At 39.1% G+C, this 20,112-nt stretch overlaps 1 protein-coding gene across 8 annotated transcripts in view; it reads left to right on the top strand.

Moving 5' to 3' along the window:
- Window positions 1-15,356, top strand: part of CRACR2A (calcium release activated channel regulator 2A) — a 60,948-nt gene extending 45,592 nt beyond the window's left edge. For 5 of the 8 annotated variants that reach the window (XM_055712276.1, XM_055712279.1, XM_055712277.1 and 2 more), the window contains 6 exons: window positions 2,702-2,906; window positions 5,259-5,340; window positions 6,974-7,088; window positions 8,778-8,879; window positions 13,948-14,024; window positions 14,929-15,356. In XM_055712276.1, coding sequence (XP_055568251.1) covers window positions 2,702-2,906; window positions 5,259-5,340; window positions 6,974-7,088; window positions 8,778-8,879; window positions 13,948-14,024; window positions 14,929-15,019 — 672 coding nt within the window. In that variant the 3' untranslated portion in view covers window positions 15,020-15,356. Of the gene's footprint in view, window positions 1-2,701; window positions 2,907-5,258; window positions 5,341-6,973; window positions 7,089-8,777; window positions 8,880-9,679; window positions 9,803-13,947; window positions 14,025-14,928 lie in introns of those variants that run through there. The other 3 variants (XR_008732523.1, XM_055712281.1, XM_055712282.1) reach the window with 3 other exon arrangements.
- The last annotated feature ends 4,756 nt before the right edge of the window (window positions 15,357-20,112 follow it).

The raw sequence follows: 20,112 nt of genomic DNA, 5'->3' as shown, positions 1-20,112 counted from the left end.
AATCATAAAAAATCTCCTGTCTAGTTGAAAACATTTTATTTTTTTTCAGTTTCTAAAGAAACATTGTGAGGGTAAATAAGAAGTTAAGTTCCAAGGTCACTTAGAACTGGGAATTCAATTTAATTTTTTTCTCCTATGAAATTTCAGTGCCTTAGCCCAGCCCTCAGTTTGGGTTGGGTTTTCGCTTGTTTTTTAAAGTTTAGTTTACAAAAAACAGCAGAATGCTCCTTTCCGATAAACTCTGTTGTCTATGTGGCAGTGGAAGATGTGCATGGGCCTCTGTGGGTCCTCTTGGCCTGCTGACTAGGCCTGCCAACAGCCGTCCAATTGATGGCATTCCATTGCTTAGGGCAGCCTCTAGGCTATCTAAGTGTCTGACCACTGCCATTCGTGTGAGTAGTGCCTCATCTCCTTCCGTGCACCAGCTGGAGTCTGAATTTCTCATGTGGCTTTGTGCTTCCTACATGATGGCTCTGGGGGTCACCACAGTTTGACTATGAGATTTAGACATCAGAAATGATCTTGTTCCATACAGTGCTTGCACGCAGATTCCCTGTCCTGACAGCATGCCAGGGCTGGGAGGGGTGGTATTCAATTAGGAAGTGTTTTTCAGGGAAACTGCGTGTAATCCTCAACTGGAGCTGCAGAAAATTTCAGTAAAAGAACTCTGTGCTTGCTGCATCATGAGTTAGGAGGTGTGAGTTTCAGGGCCATATATCAACTAGACTGTCTTCTCCAGCCACTCCTTCTCTCCCTTCATGCTTTGCTGCTCAAAGGATCTGCAGCATAAAGGAGTGTAGGATCTAGAAATACTCGTGCAATGATTCCATGGAGTTGTTACATATGTAGCTCAGATATGAAGTCTTGTCTTTGTTTTGCGCTAGGAAGATGAAGGATCTGAGACAACTTGTATTTTTCAATTCTTTGCCATTTGCGTTCATGTAGTCTACATGGCTTTGTATTCCTGCATTCCATGGTCTCATTGCTTACTATACTGAACTCGGGCTCCTAGCTGCTGCCATTAAGCCTTTCTGATCACCATGGATGCACAGTCATTTAGCTGCTAATGCATCGTGTAGGCAAGTAGAACCAACGTACATTTTTTTTCTCCTTTTAGAAATGAAAAGGTCCGTGTCCATCCTATGGCAGGGTGACTTCTGAAAGTGTCTGAGAATTTGCAGCAGTATGTGAGGCCAGCAACTGGTTTTTTATCTGGGACTTAAATATTCTACCTGACTGTTATCTGAGTGGCTATGAAGGTGAAGCTGCAGTTAGCATGAGCAGAAATGTGATTGGGAAAACCACTGAAAGAACCATAATGGAAATTAAAGCAAGAGTTTTCCATCCAAAACCTTTGCCTGAGATGCAGTTCCTCTCCCCTCGGTTCTTTCAGTATGGAATATGAACCACTATGACTATATCTGCCATCTTCCACATGTGTGTTAAATTGCACAAAAGCTAGGTGTATTACTTAACCTGGCTACTGTTTATATGAAGGCCACTTGAAAGACACATCTAGGGAAGACTTTTTCAGACTGCGTTGTAAACTAAAGTAAATTTACATCCCACTGCTATTCCATTTTTCCATCAGCGCTTTGTTGAACCAGACAGAAGTAGCTCATCCCTTAGTATAGTGTTCAAATGAATGAAGTTTGATTAAGGTTATTTTCAGAAGTTGACTTGATACATCTCAAGGAAAAATAACTGCCTATTATGTTGGGAGTTGAGCTGAAGGCCTCAGGTGTCTTTGAGTCTTAGTGCTACAGAGGGGTGTGTATGACCGCCAGGGACAAGGTATTTCAGGTCATGTTAGTCCATATATATGTAGTTATTGTTCTCAGAAGCATTGTGAAAATGGTACCAAGCTTATGATTGTACGCTAACCTGTTTGATTTCCCAGAGCATAGAGACTAATAAAATGGGAATGTTTTTCATCAGAACTGATAATGTGCTTTATATAGGTGTATGTGTATTACTAGCAACCTATAGTTGCAGTGGAGTTTGGGATTTTAATAGAAAAGGATAAGTGAACAATGAGATAAGACATTTCTGTATAATTGTAATGGGTTATTAGCCCAGCTCATGAGAAATGCATGTATTTTTTTGTCCCCAAAATTTACAGCAGTGAATAATTTATTTTCTTTTTTTCATACTAAGGAAGACAGCAGCTTAAGTTTGTATTTATTCTTGTTCCCCATCAAGTACAGCTCTGTATTGTTTCTGCTTCTTTCTGTAAGATTTCAGTATAGTTGTAGAAAACATTTGCAAGGCCAGACTTCAGTGTCTCATTCAAAGGACTGTTGGGCAGTGAGTTCAGCTTCTTGAAGTCAGCAGTCTGGGAAATTCTGTACCTCAAATGGGTCTTGTCTTCCCTCCCCTGCCCTCCTTTCCTGTCCCTCCTCACAATCTCCACCAACAAACTAATGGTGGGAGTTTCATGAGTTTTGATTTGCAGGGATGAACATAAACTGTTTATGAACATAAACTGTTTTGTTTTGGCAATTCCATGTATTTTTCAATGCAGTGTCACATCATGGTTCATATTCAGTATACTTCCAGTTCTCAGTCTAAATCACTTCAAATGATGTGGAAAGATGCATGACAATATCTGAAATACCGAGTTATTTTAAGAAACAGAATGTTGCTTTATGAGTAATGGAGAAACACGGCAGGATAAAATTTCTTCTTTCTCTTGTCTCAGTTAGCCTTCAAGAAAAGGCAAATTGGAGAGACAATAGGACAGTTGGATACTAATGTTTGCTCTTACTTGAAGGAAGAGGGAATAAACTCTGTCCCAGACCGCTTATTCAAGATTGTTTTTGTGGGCAATTCGAGTGTTGGAAAGACTTCATTCTTAAGGCGATTTTGTGAAGATCGTTTTTTCCCAGGCACAGCTGCTACTGTAGGTAAGTTTAAGAAACATGATGATGATTATTATTATTATTGTTCCAAAATTACTTAGCAGCTTCTACTGAGATCAGGCCCTGTGTTATAAAACAGATGTTGCATAAGTAGACATGCAAAGTGAGTTCTCCTAAACTGGGAAGCAGATAATTGATGGAGGGGTTTCAGGATAGGTTCTGTACTGAAATCCTGGCAGCACTGAAATAAATCAGAAAAATCCTGTTGATTTCAGTGAAGCTAGAATTTCCTCATAGATCTCATTTTCTGAAACTGATATATTATCCTCTGGACTGTGCTGTACTAACCTTCCCACCTCTGTATCCCATCTCTATCCCTCTAAGTAATCTGGTTTTGTTTTAAAGAGAAAGTAGAGCATCTGACTTACATTTGAAGATTTAGCATTATACTAAGCACCAAAGAAAAACGTTGAACTAGTGTTTTGAAAGCCAAACATTTCAAAGCCTACATTGTACTTACATTGCCTGATACTGTAAACCAAGCTTTCAGAAGTCAGACACATAATCAAGGTACAAAACTTAAAATATAGGTTATTGCAGTGCCTCTGAGTTACTGTAAATGACCAACTTCATTATACTTAGCGTGTATTTAGGCCTTACTTATTCTGCAGCATATATGAAATAAAACTTGTTCACAATAAAAGGTATTTAAATTAATGGACTTGTCTTACATTTCTGACATTCATGTAAGCTGTAGGTACCTTGACTTGGAGGGTAAAGACACCTGAGTTTAAATTTCTACTGGTATGTTGAGAGTCTAAGCTCATATCAGTCAGAAAGATCTAAGATCTTAGCACAGGGATTTAAATTAAGGCTGGCACTGTAAGGTGGTCTTCAGCTCTGCTCTGGGAGAGAGCAAGTCTCCTGGGTGTCCTGCCAGGGTGAAACAGGCACTTGAGTACCAAATAGTATCTCAGATAGCACTAGGTGTCTGTGAGCAAACAGTTGAATTCTACCCCACGATCTTCTCCAAATCAGTCCAGTCAGAGGAGCCTATGGACCAATTAATCTGACCCTTGATGCCTACTTCAGGGTGAGCTTAATAATTTCCTAGAACCTTAGTTCTTCATTGACTAGATTTTCATTAACTGTAATGGGAACTTAGACACCTATGCAATTGTCTACTTTTAAGAGTCTGGTGCTACAACCTATCATTGTTGTCCTGTCAATGTCTGATAGGCTTCTCTTGACTCTGGGGTCTTACACAGCGTGTGCAGTTGCCTGGAGCTTCCAGAGGAAAAGAACAGGAATGTGTCTCGCCTCTTTATCTTTTGGCTGGTCTTCCGGTGTTCTTGCAAACACAATGGCAAGAAAGTATTTGTCATAGCTTTGATTTAGTGTTCACATCAATGATTTTCACAGGTGTAGACTATGGCTGGCAAGATACAGACAGTTGAAAAGTCAAGTGAACAACCTGGAGAAGATTATTCTCATTGAATTTCTGTAGAGTAGCTCAAATTTCTTCCCTTGATATATAAGCAATAGATATATTCCCCACCCAGATTTCTTAATTGCCCATTGAAGGAGTGTGGGCTTGGATGCTGCTTCATTAATGCCAGAGGTAAAAATCCCATTGATGTGGAAAATGGCCCCAAAGATATCATTGATGATACTGAGATCCCTTCCAACCTAATTATTCTGTGATTCTACAGTATAGCATGATATAGAAAGTGCAGGTTGTAATTAGGAAGAGGCAGTGAATGATTAATATTTAAGACTCTAATTATTGTTACAAATAGCCAGAAGATACTTACATCATCGCAGGTTACGGGAATTGGGAGAGGATTAATTTAAAAGTTTAGATAAATTATTTTTTTTCTCACTTCCATTTAGCTACATAATAATTAGGTGACTAATTCTGATTCAGCTTGTCTTTCATATTCTGAAGAGGGGAGGAGGTTCTCCGTGTATTCAGTCCATCTATCTTCAGCATTTGTCCTAGGTCCCACTGTCCCCTTAGTGTGCTGCCTTGTGTTTTTCCACTGACTGTAGAAGGTGCCTATGTGGCTAGCTCAGCCTAGACAATGGGTTATACGGCATGAACTCCAAGCTAAATGGCTTAGACTGCTGTGGGCTGTCAAATAGACCCTTGGCTCGTGTACCCTCATTTGGAAAGTTACTTATCTTACAGCTTTTAAAAAACGAACTACTCTGTTAATGTTCAGTATTTTATCGCTGAAGAACTTCTGGCAAATAAAAGCTCTTACCATTCTCTGATAGACATAATGTAGTACCTATCTTGTTACCTTTCTGGAATTGTTGCTGTTTGCTGGATCAGGTTTTCAAAAATCAAACTGAGCGTATAAAGAGCCAACCTACCTTGTGTTTCTGTTGTAGGTGTGGATTACAGTGTGAAAACCGTCAGAGTAGATAATACCCAGGTAGCCCTGCAACTGTGGGACACTGCTGGCCAGGAACGGTGAGAAACATTGTTGTGGTTTAACCCTGGTAGTTAGCTGAGCGCCACACAACTGCTCGCTTACTCCCCCATCCCACTGGAAAATCAGAAGGCTGAAAGTGAGAAAACGTATTGGTTGAAATAAAGACAGTTTAATAATTAAAACAAAAACCCAAAACCACCACCAGTAAAAAAAAAAAAAAAAAAAAAAAAAAAAAAAAAAAAAAAAGAAACAAGCCCAAGAAAAAAAAGTCATGCAAAAAAGCGCAGTTATGTACCACCACTTAATACCAACCCATCAATGCCCAGCCATCCCCTGAGCAGCTGCAGCCTCAGCCAGCAGCCTCAGCCAACATCCTCCTTCCCTGCCTCACTTTTATTGCTGAGCACAGTGTCGTACGGGGTGGAATATCCATTTGGTCAGTTGTCCCAGGTGTGTTCCCCTCCCATTTGACTGGTGGGGCAGTCTGAGAAGCAGAAATGGCCTTGACACTGTGTAAACACTGTTGAGCAGTAACTGAAACGGTGTGTTACTATCACTGTTTTCATCACAGATCCAAAACATAGCCCCATACAAGCTGGTATGATTGAATTTAACTCTATCCCAGCCAAAACCAGCACACAGTGTAAGATTTTGCTTTGAATCATCTGTTTAGTAGGCATGGGACCTAATCCTGCTTCTTGGGAGAGGAACAAATATAGGAGTATTCCTTATAGAGCCAGTGAATTCACAGTTTAGATCCTTCCCTGGCAGCTATAATGTGCTGATTTGGTGCTAAGTTTCCATTGAAAAACTGCCAATCTGCAAAAGAGATTCTTATTAAGCTCTTAAAAGTTTAGTATCACACAATTTCTTTAGGAGGAAGGCTGATGTTAAAATGTACCTAGAATAGAAAATGCCTTAATATTTTAAAAAGGGCTTTTTTCACCAAAACAATTCCATTGCAGTTGAACTCATGAGTTTTTTTCTAAGTTTTCAGTGGTAACTTCCTTCCCTATCTCCTCACCTGTGGTGTAGTTTTCTATTACTAAAAGCAAGGATTATAATGATGATCAACATTTTCTACAAGAAGCTTGGGTAAACAGCCCCAAACAGAAATCTAGCTACCTAGGCAGAGCACTTTCTGAGGGAAAATTTCTGCTCCAAGCTTAAAAGAGGATGGGAGAATGTGAGATCCACAGCTAATTATCCAGACTAGTCTAGAATCAATTGAAGAAGGTAAAGAGAAGTTTTCCAAACACTTTCTTTTGAAAAATAGTTTTTTGCCAAGTTGATTTGCTGTTGCAGTAATTTGTGGTAGTAGTATCCTCCATGAATCTTCTGCTGAATGTGAAAAGGGGTCTGAGGGTTCAGGAAGAATGGGATTGCCTACCACCGTTCATAATAAGCCTCACCTTTCAACAGGGTCTGCAGTGAATATCAGTATGACAGCTTCTTCTTTGTCTAGTAAATGGAATTTTAGAATACCCTTGTAAACCAAATTAACAGGGGTTTAACACTTACTAAGACTAGGTGATGAAAATAAACTGTATGGCAACATCTTCCTTTGGGGGGAGGGGGAGTTGTGGGGAGTGGGGTACTATAAAATTCTACTTATATTGACAGATTGCTACTTCTGTTGAAGAGAGCTATAAACAGGTTCTCTACTTGTAGGTACCGAAGTATTACCAAGCAGTTTTTCAGAAAAGCCGATGGTGTCATTGTGATGTATGATATAACAGCAAGAGACACATTCACAGCTGTCAAGCAGTGGCTGATAAGCATCGAGGTAACATGACATAACTTGAAATCTAAACTGGTGTCGTTATTCTGTATCTTTTTCTGGAGGCGGGAGAGGCATTAGCAGGGCAAAGCACAGAGAGCAGCATGTTTCTTGTGTTGTCACAATTACATTTTTATTGATGACTTTGGTCTGCGCAGTTACCAGTAAAGCTGTTTTTATAATTTCCATGTCTATGAAAATAATGACAGTTCTAGACTTGTAAGGACTTAAAATGAGTAGTAGGGAAGTCCAGGATGGAGTCCTTTGATTTCTCATAAAGACTGATGACTCCCATTGGATTGCCACTAGCACTGGGAGGTGTTTTGGATCGGTGATGATGGTCTGATGATCACTGATCATCACTAGCAATTTGACAACCAAGTATTTAGCTCAGAGGAAGTTGACTGTTATGAACAAAAGCCATAAACTTAAAAGTATAGTATCTATATTAGTGCCATAAAACTGTTTCATGACAGACAGTTCAGTTTCCTGGAGATTGTCCTTTCAACCACATGAAAGCAAAATCATAGCCCATGCCACCGAGTGGCTTCAGTTAATTAAAAATGCTCTTTTTTTTCTTTTGGTATATCTCTGTTGTGCATAGACAACATGTTGAGACTGCAAGCAGCTGAATTTGCTTGTGGCAAAAAACAAACAAAAAAGCCCCCTGCAGCTGCTGCTATAAAGGACAGAGTTGCTAGAGAGAAGAAAGTATGACTTCCTATTTGTTCGCTATTGCAGAGTATTGTTGCTGAAAAAGTAGGGGACGAATTGGTACGTGAAGATCATTTAGTCTGGTTTTATTGGGCATGTGTTCTAGTATAGTACACTTTTCTGTAGTGGGCAGTGGGTGACTGTAAGTTGAAATTTAGGAATTTCATCTAGGACTCACTGATTCAAATATTTCCAAACAGTTATTCCTCACCTGAGTAGCTTTACTGAAGTAGTAGTAGCATGCATTTTGTAAGAAAAGGCCTTTATTAAATATATGATCTTAACAAATCAGTGATTGTTGTAATTCAGGATTGTAAATGCTAGAGAATTCCAGGTTTTGATCCAGAAAAATCGAATATTATGGTCAAAATCTGTAATAGTTGACTCATCGTTACTAACTAATTTTGTATGCTACAAACTATTGTTAGGTTGAAGGCTTACAGATGAGTGCATTTACTGCTGCAGCATTCAGCCCACTTATCAACGTACTCATTGTGATAATTCTAATCATTTTCAGAATGAATTTTGATTCGTGCATATTCTATGTATTTTTGGGGGCCTATTCTGTATATCTCTTCGCTACTTTATGTAATTTATTTGGCATAATTGTACCCAGATGTCATTATTTTCCTGTTAATGTAATTAGAAAAGCAGTGGCTATAAACATGTAATGTCAGAGCCTGTGTAGTGTGGTAGTTGCCTCTCTCCCGTTTTAGTATAAAGTCTAATGAATTTTTGTGCTATTATTAAAAAGTGCCACATGAGTGCGATCTCTAGCATTCTGTATTTTTATGCCTTTTATCCATCTTTAATTCCTGACATGTTTGTAAGTAAAGTGGCACGTACCTGGCTCATGTGTGATGTCTCAAACATCTTGTTGCAGTGTGACATTTGTTATTTTGTATCCTCTTGATCTGTGATTTTTTTTTTTTTTTTTTTTAAAGACAATGCCTCAGTTGGTATTTATTCTTTGTTCTGCAGGAGGCAACTGGGGAGAATGTACCTGTGCTTTTGTTGGGTAATAAAACTGATAATGAAACAGAACGTGAGGTCCCTATGGGAATGGGAGAGCTTCTTGCTAAGGTACTATACTTGGAGGGGAACCCCTTACAAAACTTGAAGGGGAAGATTTTAAAATGGAATCTCAGTGTGTCTAAATTCATAGAAACACAGTTGATTTTGATCAGACAAGTATTTTTTAGGATTAGGAACCTTTTCATCGTTTCAGCTCTTGGTAATGTAAGTGCTGATAATTTTAGTAGTTATAAAACTGTGTAGATTAAAAAACCAAAATGTGAGCGATGCAGAAAATCTTTAAGAATTCACTCTCATTGTCTCCCTCCTCTCTTTCTCCCCTCCTCTGTCTCTTTTTCTTTGTTCTCTCTTTCTCTCTATTTTTTTCCTCCCTTCTCTTTTTCTCTTTTTTTCTCTTCTCTGTGGAGGGATTCTTAACGGAGAGATAATTTGGGAACCTTTCCCCCCCTCCTACCTCCTGTAAAACCACAGAAGACCATCTGTTACTCCTATGGTAGGAGTAGAAAACATGTTTACTTTTAGTAATTTCCCATCAAGGAGATAAAATAAGTAGAGTTCGCAGTCTGCATGTACCCGAGCACTGGTGACCCATGGGCCATAATTTAAGCGTTACGAGACTGCAGATAGCAGATACTTGTTTGTATTCCTCTGTACCGTGCCCATCATCTTTTTTTTTTGAATCGTGCTATACAAAGCATATAGTTTGAACACCAGTGCCTCCACAATATTCTTTTATTTAGAAATGTCATCCCAATATTTTGGGGAAATTAATTGAGTTGATAGGAATTTACCTAAATTAAACAATGTGCTGCATTTCACATATGTCCTTGTTTCTCCTTTGAAAACAGATTTACAGCTCTGCTTGCTGGTAACCAAGAGGAATATTTTCAAAATTTGAAATGCAGCTGAATTGTTCCTGTTTTATAGGAAAGACTGGTGCTGGGAACCTCTCTCTGACTAAAAGAATTAGGGTCAGATCTCTTTTTATCATATGTTGATTATTCATACAGCCTTTATAAGCATACCTCCATATTCAGGTTTGTGTCCATTATTTTGATTTTATAGGGGAGGATATCAGCCTTGAACATCAACCCTCAAAGGTTCTCCCTTTAGGAAATCTGCTTTATTTTCTTGTATGCATGGAAATGCAGATGGTTTTGAGATGGCAGAAGCCAGGAGGGACTCCCGAGTGTAACATTGAATCCTTCTGTGAAAAAACAAATGACGCATAAATGCTAAATGGACAGAGTAGGTGTCTTACATGTCATTTAGCTCTTTAAAAAATTGTACTACTAAAACAAAGATGAATCATTCTAATATATAGAACTCGCAGCCCACCAGGCCATTAATTCTAACATGTCATGCAAGAAAATAAAATGTTTTGCATAAGTAAAACAAAGAAAGTTGTCAAATTAAAGATGGTTATAATCAAATGAATGGATCTGAATGACTCATTTGAATGTTTGAATGTGCTGCCTGAGGTAGCTAAGGGAAGGAATGATTAATGACAATGGATTAGTTGAAAAGCAGCGTAGATATAATTAAATTATAACAATGTGCTTGCCGAGCTAATAATAACAACCATGAATTTTAATGAAATATTAATTCTTGCTAAATAGCCATGTAATTCCTGTGAAACCACATACCGCTGTCTCTATTAGTAAATGCAGTTTAGTTACTTATTTTGTGAATAATCCCACTAATGATTCACAAATGATCCAAAATACATGGAACTAGATGATAAGATGATACAAATATGTATAGCCCTATTTGGTGAAAACAACCATGAACCTGTCTTGTGCAGACAAAGAACCAGATTAGCCCATTGACCCCGAAGTCCAACAGTTTTTATGGACTGTTCAAAGTCTCGCAGGATGGGATCATTTTTACCTAGTTTTTTCTATAGTCAGAAGAATGCGTTTCCAGAGAGCATTCTTTTCCAACCTAAATGGTTCTGTGATTCCAGCCCAGCTGTATTAAGTTTTGCTTTGCTTCAGTCCCACATTTTACAGGTTGGTGTACTACAAATTCGGTCAGACACCCAAGGGCTCCCATTATAATGCATGTGTCACAAACTTCTTTGCAAGGCAGGCAGCACAGTTCATTATTAAAAGGAAGAATGAATGGCAGCCTGAAGGGAGTCCTTCCAATTCCTTGTCATTGGAGAAGGCTGGTAGTTGCAGTGTGTGTGATACCCTGGGAAAGGGGGAATAGAAAGAGAACAAGGGTGATGGACGGCATCATAGGGAACAGCAAGACTATGATGAATGTGATCTGTAGTTGGATGAGTTAAAGTGTAAACATGAGGATGGTAAGGAGAACTTTGCAGTATTGACTTTGCAGGAAGAAACAGCAGACACAAATCAAAATGTTCACATGCAGTACAAGATGACCTGATGGAAAATATCTAAAACTCTCTGGATAGAGCTATTGGGAATATAACAGAAAAGAGAGAGAGAAAGAAAAAATAGTATATAATTTTAAAAGGCAAATCCATTTTACTTTTTTAGAAGAGGACCCAGAAGGAAAACTCTGTTTAACAAATTTCTGTTTAGCTTAGCTTGGTCCTCTGATCAAGAGTTCATATGAACACAACAACAATACAGAGTATTCAGACCATATTATGACTATCCAGGAACAAATAGAAAAATGTTCTATTTGAGTGAATTAGTGTTACCGCTGCTGATTATTTAAATAAAATGGCTTATGATACAGGTGCTGCTCAGGCATGCTCATGCTCAGCATGAATTTATTTTGGCCCTGCAGAGACTTCCTGAATGGGATTAAAAGGGTCAATAAATCCTTCTCTCTGTTTCTCAGCTATAAAGTAAGATAATAATGCCTTTGTCTGCCTTGACTCTGTGTGCTTCATGGGATGAGGACTGTTACTGTGTGTCAGTACATCTCCTTTATCAACCTGTCAGTGCCATTGTTACTCAAATACTGCTAATAAGGGAGCTATCTTCTCAGAGTGATACTACTTTGTAGGACAGAAATTGCCCAGCTCCCTCTGGTAATGACTCATTTTCTTCCCTGTTCTTTAGACATCTGCTGATTTGTATGTAAGTTTTTAAAATTAAGTAATTGCCATTGGTCTCCCAGGTTAAATCACTGGTTCCTGGGTGGAGATGAATGGCATTTCCTGGCTTATTAATTATGTGTCCTGCTTTTTTCTACTGTGTTCTCGTTGTGTATGGTATCAGTGAAGGTTTCCTCCCTGATTCAAGGAACAACACTTTGCATTTCCAGGCTGACTCCCCCTCCAGAGAAGGACCTGTTTGCCAGACTGACAAAAATTGGCCATTAATATCAATTGAGTTTAAATTGTTACCTTTCACCAATAACCTACCCATGGAATTCGTTGAAAAATTCAGATTCATGCCAACATAAATGATGTCATCACTGAGAGACTTCTCTAGTGAAATTCTGTTCTATGTGGTGAAGATGTAGGAGTAGTATCACTCTTTGCTTGGCTGACATAAAGTAGCTAGATACTGACCACAGTAGGTTTTCTATTAGAGTTCTGACCAACTGAGTAGAAAAATGGAGTATAAATTTTATCTCAGATTTGTGTTTGCATAGCTAGGAAGCTGGCCAAACTTTATCTTAAAACTTTCCTAAGGAAAGCCAAGAGAATCATAGGGTTACATTCTTGTAAATATTATACAGAACACTGTTAAAAAAAATAAATAATGAAAATCCCCATCCAACACTCACTAACTTTGCCTAATTTCTTCCCTTCTCTGCTCTTCTGTGCTTGTCTGGCCACCCAGAAATTACTACAAGTGGTTCAATCCTGATGTACATTAGAACAAACCATATAACTATTGACAATATATCCAAACCTGACATTTAATAACATTGAAGCATTTTTTTAAAGCTGCTAAAACAAACTACCATATTTATTAAACTTCCTTTCCCTGCCTTTTGTCTTTGAAATGTCATGAAGATGATACAAATTTTAAAAAACTGCAAATTTGGAAGCATGGTATATTGAAAAACAAACAAACAAACAAACAAAACCAAACCCAAACCCCCAAACTAAAATACCTGGTTAATTTAATGGGAACTTTCAAAACCTGAATTGTAAGTGTCTTATGAAGGGTGGTTAAGTAAGTACAAATCCAGTAACCACAGTTAACAGCAAACAAATGAAAATATGCAGACAGGTGATTGTAATTTCCTAAGTTACTGACTTATTTATTTGAATTTTAACATACTGTTGTAAACAGCAATAAGATACATGGAAAAGTGGAAAGTGAATAGAAAGTTGAAATCTGGATGGCTAAAAGGGCATATGGTAATAACGATAGAGACAGTGTAGGTGAGCTGCCGTGTAATATCTTGTGAAACTAGACAGACATCTACTTTGGAAAGAATAATCTGTTGTTCACTCTCAAACTTCTCTTGCCATTACGGCTGCCAGGTCAGGCTTCTGTGCAGATGATCTCTGATATTTGCATTTATTGTCATAAAGCTTCAGAGCAGTTGTTTTAAGGATGTCTCCAAGGCTTGATCATTTATCCATTGCTCTTAATTGCAAAGCTCCCAGGGGCTACAAAACCAAGGTGTAAGCTGACTGAAAGTAGGTGCAGAAAATTTCACAAGTACAAAAAATGAAACAGAATTAATTTGTTGTTCTTTTTTGCTGAGGTTTTTAACTGGTCATTTGCTGGAAAGCTTTGGTCTCAAACTGTTGAATACAGAAACACTGCTGCTGAACCTTTCCAAGGTTAAAAAAAAAGTCACTGGAGTTATTTTCACCTGCTTTGTCAAGTCCTCAGTGATGTACTGATTGCCTCATCATCACAAGGAAAGTTCACAAGACTTCATTCAGTTGCACTTGAGCCTTTTAAGAAGTCAAGCTCTTACAGCAAAAGCTACTGTATAAAAGAAACATCTGCTAAGAAATGCATATAGTTGTTGCTTGGGAGGCACACTTGGACTTCGCTTTTTTTTTACTCTTTACTGTTAGCTCTAGAATTAAATCATGATTTTTCCTAAGATGATCTATTTCTGTTCATTTGCATATTTCAGTATATCTGTGTTGCTTTTTTAAAGCTCGAGTGAGATATTGTGCAAAGTGAATTGAAATGGTCTTTCTGTTTGATTCTAGGATTACAGTTTAATTTTCTATGAATGCAGTGCATATTCTGGGTACAATACCGAAAAGTCTGTTCTTCACTTAGCTAGGTAAGAAAACACAATCTATGAGTTCTACATGTGCCTGAATTTCCTGTCACTGACGACAGAGTGAATTCTGTTTGTTAAATCAGTTTGGTAGGAACTTAGGGTGATGAAATATCTGTTCCCTTTAAACTGGTCTGTAGCCTGACCCTGTTGCTCCAATCGAGCAGTTTCTCAGGCTCCTAAAGGGTCTTGCGTGAGCTAGTGCGTCTCAGTATAGATCCAGAAACACTTGAATTGTTGCTAGGAAAGCTGAGGGCCTGGGATGTTTTGATAGTTCTTGCAGGAAGTTCTTGGAGGTTTGGAGAAATATGCTTGGAAATGGATGCTGCTGAGTACTTGCAGCAGAACACTGAATGTGCTTCTGTCTTCCCTCTGCTCATTGCAGCTCAAATTCTGCTGTCTGCCCCGGGGGCTGGGAGAGAGGGGGGGTGGATTTCTGAAGTTATATAAAGGCTAGGGGTAGAAATACAAGTAAATCTGTCCCTTCGGAACTGCTTACCCAGGTGAAAACACTGGTAATGAACTGATAAATCTTTAATACCGTTGCTGAAGTTAGTGAAATGTTGTGAATGTGTCAGGTAATTGATAATGTCTAGGTAGCCAGATGTGTTTTTGTTTTGCTCCAGCCTCAAAAATAACAAATGAAAGTCACTATTTTGAGTCTCTGTAATAGATGATAAATGCTAACAGTCAGCACCAACTACATTTTTCTAACTGAATGGATAAAGGCAGTTTTGTGATGAAGCCACCATAATTGTACTTTTTTGGTTGTTAGTTCACAAAATTCTGTCATTTTCTATTGATCTCTGGATAATTTTATAGGCTTGGAGAAAATGTGGGGTTTTTTTGTTTGATCTCTTATGAGTATTCCTGACTTTTTCTCAAAAATATTGTTTCTTTCCCCCAGGATTTTAAAGGAACACGAAGATAAAGTGAAAGAGAAAACCATTAAACTTCAATCTGATACGAATAAAAAATCTTGCTGTATCAGGCCATAAAATACTGGGGCATGCTTAGACAAGTCATACATTTCTACGACACTACATGGCACCGTCAGATTTGCTTTATCTTCCAAATATTTTTGCTATGTATTTCTGAGTCTAGGTGTAAGTGAAACTAAAAATCCTTGTATGCTCTGATCTTCACTTTTACAAATACTGTCTTTAGTTAATTGTCAATGTATTTGGGGCGGTAACAGTCTGTTTGATGCCTAACACCACTGAATCCTGCTTTGTGATCAGGCTTGTAGAAGCTGCTATATTTTTAATATAAGAAATAATTTTTTATGAAGAAAACTACTTGAAATTTGCAGTAAATTTTTACTGGTGTGGATGACCTATGTTCTGAATACTTCTGTTTATTTCAATGCTCTTGAGATCCTGATTTCGTGCTGACTCCTGTTACAGTTTTTTAAAAGTTGAAATAGGTAGCTGGCTGGTTGGTTAAAAGTAACACACCAGCAATTGCAAAGTATAAGGTGATATTTTAAAGCTTAGTGTGAAGTATACGTGAACAAAGGATTGAAGAACTATGAAGATTTTCGTAAGTACCTTCAACTCCTTTATACTACATATTGTTGCATATAGGTTGTTGGTAAGAACTCCTTCCTCGCACTTAGATGTGATGAGTTAGGTATGTTTAGGCAGGTCACTGAGATACCATGCAGGCTTCCCTGAGCTGTTGTCAAATAAGCTGGTATGTTTCCATGGTGAGGTGGTGCTACGCAAATATCTAGCTTAGTATCCAGAAACAGTAAAGTCGTGGTACTGCAGTGCTTTACTCTGGCTCGTTAGCATTGCACTCGGAGCAAATCAGCCTGCACTTTTCACCGTATTTGAAGCGGCTTTGTGTTGCAGAGCTTGCTTTAAACCTCTATACATGTAAAACCTCTATACATGTACCTACATGGGAAGTTCATTTCGCTGGTGTCGTTGGTTGTAGAACAAAGCATATTATGGTCAACTGAACAGCTCTTTGTCTGCACGGGTCTGTCCCAGAAGGTTTCATGCCAGATGCTGGAGGCAGAATTTTCAGAAATAGTAGATCTTATTTTGAGGAAGATCTTAAGAAACTTTCAAGCAATTAAGGAGTGAGAAATCTCACAAAAATCCAATGAGATATTGCTCTCTTTAGCAATGTTAAGAAAAAAATCCTCCTCATGTAGCTAAATACATGACTGGTTTTTCAAAAGCATCTGCCACAAGGCATTTCCCTTTGGTTTAATCAGGGCCTGATAGCACTGAGATGCAGTGTTTGAGAAATCAAATCCATAGGGACTTGTTTCAGAAAAATCATAGCCCACCCTGGATCATAAGAAACCCAAGTGTCATAATTACTTTTGGAAGCATTTGTAGAATATAAATGAAATTAGGAATTTGAGAATGGGTCACCCAGACAGCACGAGAGCAAGTTATTCTTGTTGGTATTTGTCTTCACTGCATCCAGCTGTTGTGGTAAGCATACAGGAGTGATTATTCATGATGGTGAGCTTGTTGGGAAAGTGGAACCCATGGCATTATTTCATTAAAATACCAAGCAAAACTGTAGACTTTTATTATGAGACTTACAGACATGTTTTCAGTCCATTTTCTAAATGTTTCAGAAAAGTTATTTTTCATTTGAATAATGAATCAGTTTGAAACTAAAGATGAAAGTTAAGCACTAGTTCAGTAAGTAACTCTATTTTGGGATGAAAAGTTCATCGGTAATTAGTTGTGCTCTTGGGATTTCGGTGTGATCAAAGGTGTTTATATAGCACCAAGAACTATACAACAGGTTTCTTCTGATGCCAACCTGTATAGAATAAATTGCCTCACAAGTAGTGCACACCCATGTAAACTCTGAGAGGATGATCAGTTGGTAGGAGAAGGTGGGAAAAATTAATCTTCTCAGCCTGGTCAGGTACCCAGTACTGACAGATCTTTGGGTATCACACACACTACAAAGCCCATTTCCATGGACGTAACGCAAAGCTCCTTTGGAATGGGTGTATGTTACAGCTGTAAGTAGTAGTGGGCTGCCGTTGTGACCTGCAAGGGGGACATCGTGAGCTACTGTGTGTCAGACAAAACTGGTTCCAGCCTGGCCAGATGCAAGCCAAGCAACAGTAGAAAAAAAACCATTGCACACTATAAACTTACTCAGAGAAGTGTACAGCACCTCCCCACATAACATATGTAAGGAGTAATTCTGCAGCTGTTAAGGGGGGACACACACCACTTGCAAGGGACGTGTGAGGAACAGGCCACGTTGATGAAAGTTTGCTCCTGGAAGAACTGCAGTCGGTGGTCGTTCCCATGCTGGAGCAGGGACAACTAAGGAACAGAACAGCGGGAATCCCGGTGCCCAGGACAGCTGGAAGCGTTGGCCACTTGAGTGGCAGAAAGCATAATGCACACTGCCTCAAATTCTTGTGCTGCCTGTTGGCTCACTGGATGGGTTCTGACAGTGTACCTCACAGTGAAGCTAAAGGAAACTGAAACTTGGGAGCAGGAGAGAGGAAAAAAAAGTACGTTGATACGTTTGTCTCATTGTTTGCATTCTTTTTCTTTCCCCAGTATCTGAATTGGCAATGAAAGATTTATGTTGATTGGTAGAAAATTAACTCAGATAAAATCCCCCAGCTTCAGACTGCTTGTTTGCAACATCTGTGTATTGGCAGAATTTTCTGCCATGTGAGATCATTATTGAATAAATCTCTTAGAAAGCAGAAATATAAAGCAAATGAGTAGCAACTTCCTGAATTCATCCACAGCTGCTGAAATAATGGGTCTTTTTGATTATTGAAGTGTCAGGAATTGCAATAACACTCACATACACTCCTGAAAAAAAAGCAAGGATGTGCATTTTGACCTGTTTACACCTCAAACAACTAAAGTTCTTTTAATATGAAGCTGGTAAAAGATAATCTGATTTTTATATGATGAAAATAGACACCTCAAGGGGAAAAAGAAATAGGTTATGTTTACAGGGCAGGAATAAAAGTTCGTTGCTATTACTTTAATACTGAATTAGTACGGAGAAGTACATACTAACTAACCTGAAGTAGTGTGTCTAGTGACACTAATTCCTTACAAATGTACTGGGAAGTTAAAGGTCATCTGATGAGTCGGATAAGCATTGCTTCTTTCTTTTCAAACACTGAAGAGGACAGTGTTTCAAACAAGTTCAGCTGTACTGGAAAACCATTCAGCTTCTGCGGTCATCAGTCTCCTTCAGGTGCCTTTTCTGCAGCATGCTCCTCCGGAGCACAACAGCAATTGCCAGTCTTTCCCCATTCCCAGCAGAACCCAGATGTAGAGGGGCTTGCTCACTGGAAGTGACTGATTTTCATCACAGCAGGGAGTAGGGAAGCCAGTGGAATGGGCGCATTCAAATAGATTGTGCTGTGGCTCTGTGTATTACTCAGGTCCTCATATTACTGGAGCTGCTGTGTGCGTGTATGTGGGTGATGAGCAGTGAAGATTCTGCTCCCTGGGGTGTCTGTGTAGCTGATGATGGTAGTATTGTGTGTGTATCTGCATCTCTGCAATATGTACTCAGCTTGGGATTTTGGCTGGACTTGCAAAAAGGGACAGCAGCAGCCGCAGCTGTCATCCCTCTGTGACATGCTGTGTTGTGCCCCACGTTTCCACGTTTTATTTTGTGCCATCTTTAGCTCATCTGCTGTGAGATTTGCGTTCTTTTGCTCTGAGCATATAATAGAGGGTCTTTACCAGGTTTTTTGCTGCTGTGTCTGGCTTCAGCTTTTTTTTGCTGTCTTCTCAATGACCACGTTGCAAAGTGGGCATTATCAGCTTTGGAAAATCACAGCCTGCCTGTTTGCAGGCTTCAGTGCTCCTGTAGCACTAAACTTAAGTCTTGCCTTTGCAGAGCAAATCATGGTTATGAATCAGGAATGTGAATATCGCTGGATCTGTATAGCTCAGGGGGCAGAGTACAGGGTGGGTTTGCAACTCACCATCCCCACCAGTTATTACTCCTTCATTGTACCTTTTAGAAGTTATTAGAACTCGGCAGTAAACCAGTTTAAGTTACTGCCTTGGCAGAATCTCAGGAAAAAAAAAAAAGTTTGCTACTGCTTTAGTAAGCTGAGCTAGCCCAGCAAAATCTGACAAATACCAGAGCTAGTAGGAGGATATGGGTGGAAAACACAGCTAAGATCACAGCTGTGAGAAAAGTCTACGAGGGGTTGGCAGCCCATTTTCAGTAGCAGTGAGGTGTTTAATGGTCTCATCTGTTTGTACCTTCAGCTTTAAATGCAGATAAACGGAATGGGATGTGAACTGTTCCCCGTGCTTCTCGGGTGGCTTTGGGCGCCAGTGCTGAGCTCAGTGTTGCTGCAGCCAAACACTAGTTTGGATACCTCTGCTAGGGGCTGAAAAACCTCAAAACTACCATTGCATAGCTCAGAGATACAGCACTTGGCTGCAAAGCTCAGTGTGGGTCCCCTGTAGCTGGTCTGTTTCGGCATGACCTTGCTCCCCGTCGTTACAGGTGCAAATGACTGAACTACATTATACTGCGCTGCAAGACAGCTTCGATCAAGGTCCTTTGAATCTAGACTATTAAGGCTTATCAGTTGTCATAGTAACCCTGTGTTATATGGATTTATATTATGAAGCTGTAGTAAGGCTGTTGCTCATCCCTTTAAAATAAGGCATAAATCACTAATGCGGCTTATCAGTGATAGGACTTGTTTAAGTACTATTCTAACAGAGAAACTGATTGGCATTAAATGACATGTCTGTTAGCAGAGGAAGACAAATGAATCATAGGAGTGAAACTTTCTACACGTATGCTTTGTTGAAATGCATTGGTGTCATTAAAAGCCCCAGGGGAGGTTGTGCAAGGAAGGACTAAACTCACAGAGGACGTCTGAAGCTCTTGCTTTTGCCATGTCCATGCCCAGTGCAGGGTGTGCTGTACGGCATCATCAAGGCAAGTGGAGAACATATACACAGATGATTAAATGGTGGAAATTTTGTTTAATATTTGTTCCTCGTTGACATGATTCTTAGGCTTGTGTAAAACAGTAGCTGAAGTATCTTTTTGTCATTGCTGTGAAGACGATGTAGCTGTGCAAATGTAG

This window comes from Falco cherrug, chromosome 5 (genome assembly GCF_023634085.1).
Source record: "Falco cherrug isolate bFalChe1 chromosome 5, bFalChe1.pri, whole genome shotgun sequence".
NCBI classification, from domain to species: Eukaryota; Metazoa; Chordata; class Aves; order Falconiformes; family Falconidae; genus Falco; species Falco cherrug.
The sequence above is the reverse complement of the archived record's forward strand: the minus strand, read 5'-3'. Positions and strand labels throughout refer to the sequence as shown.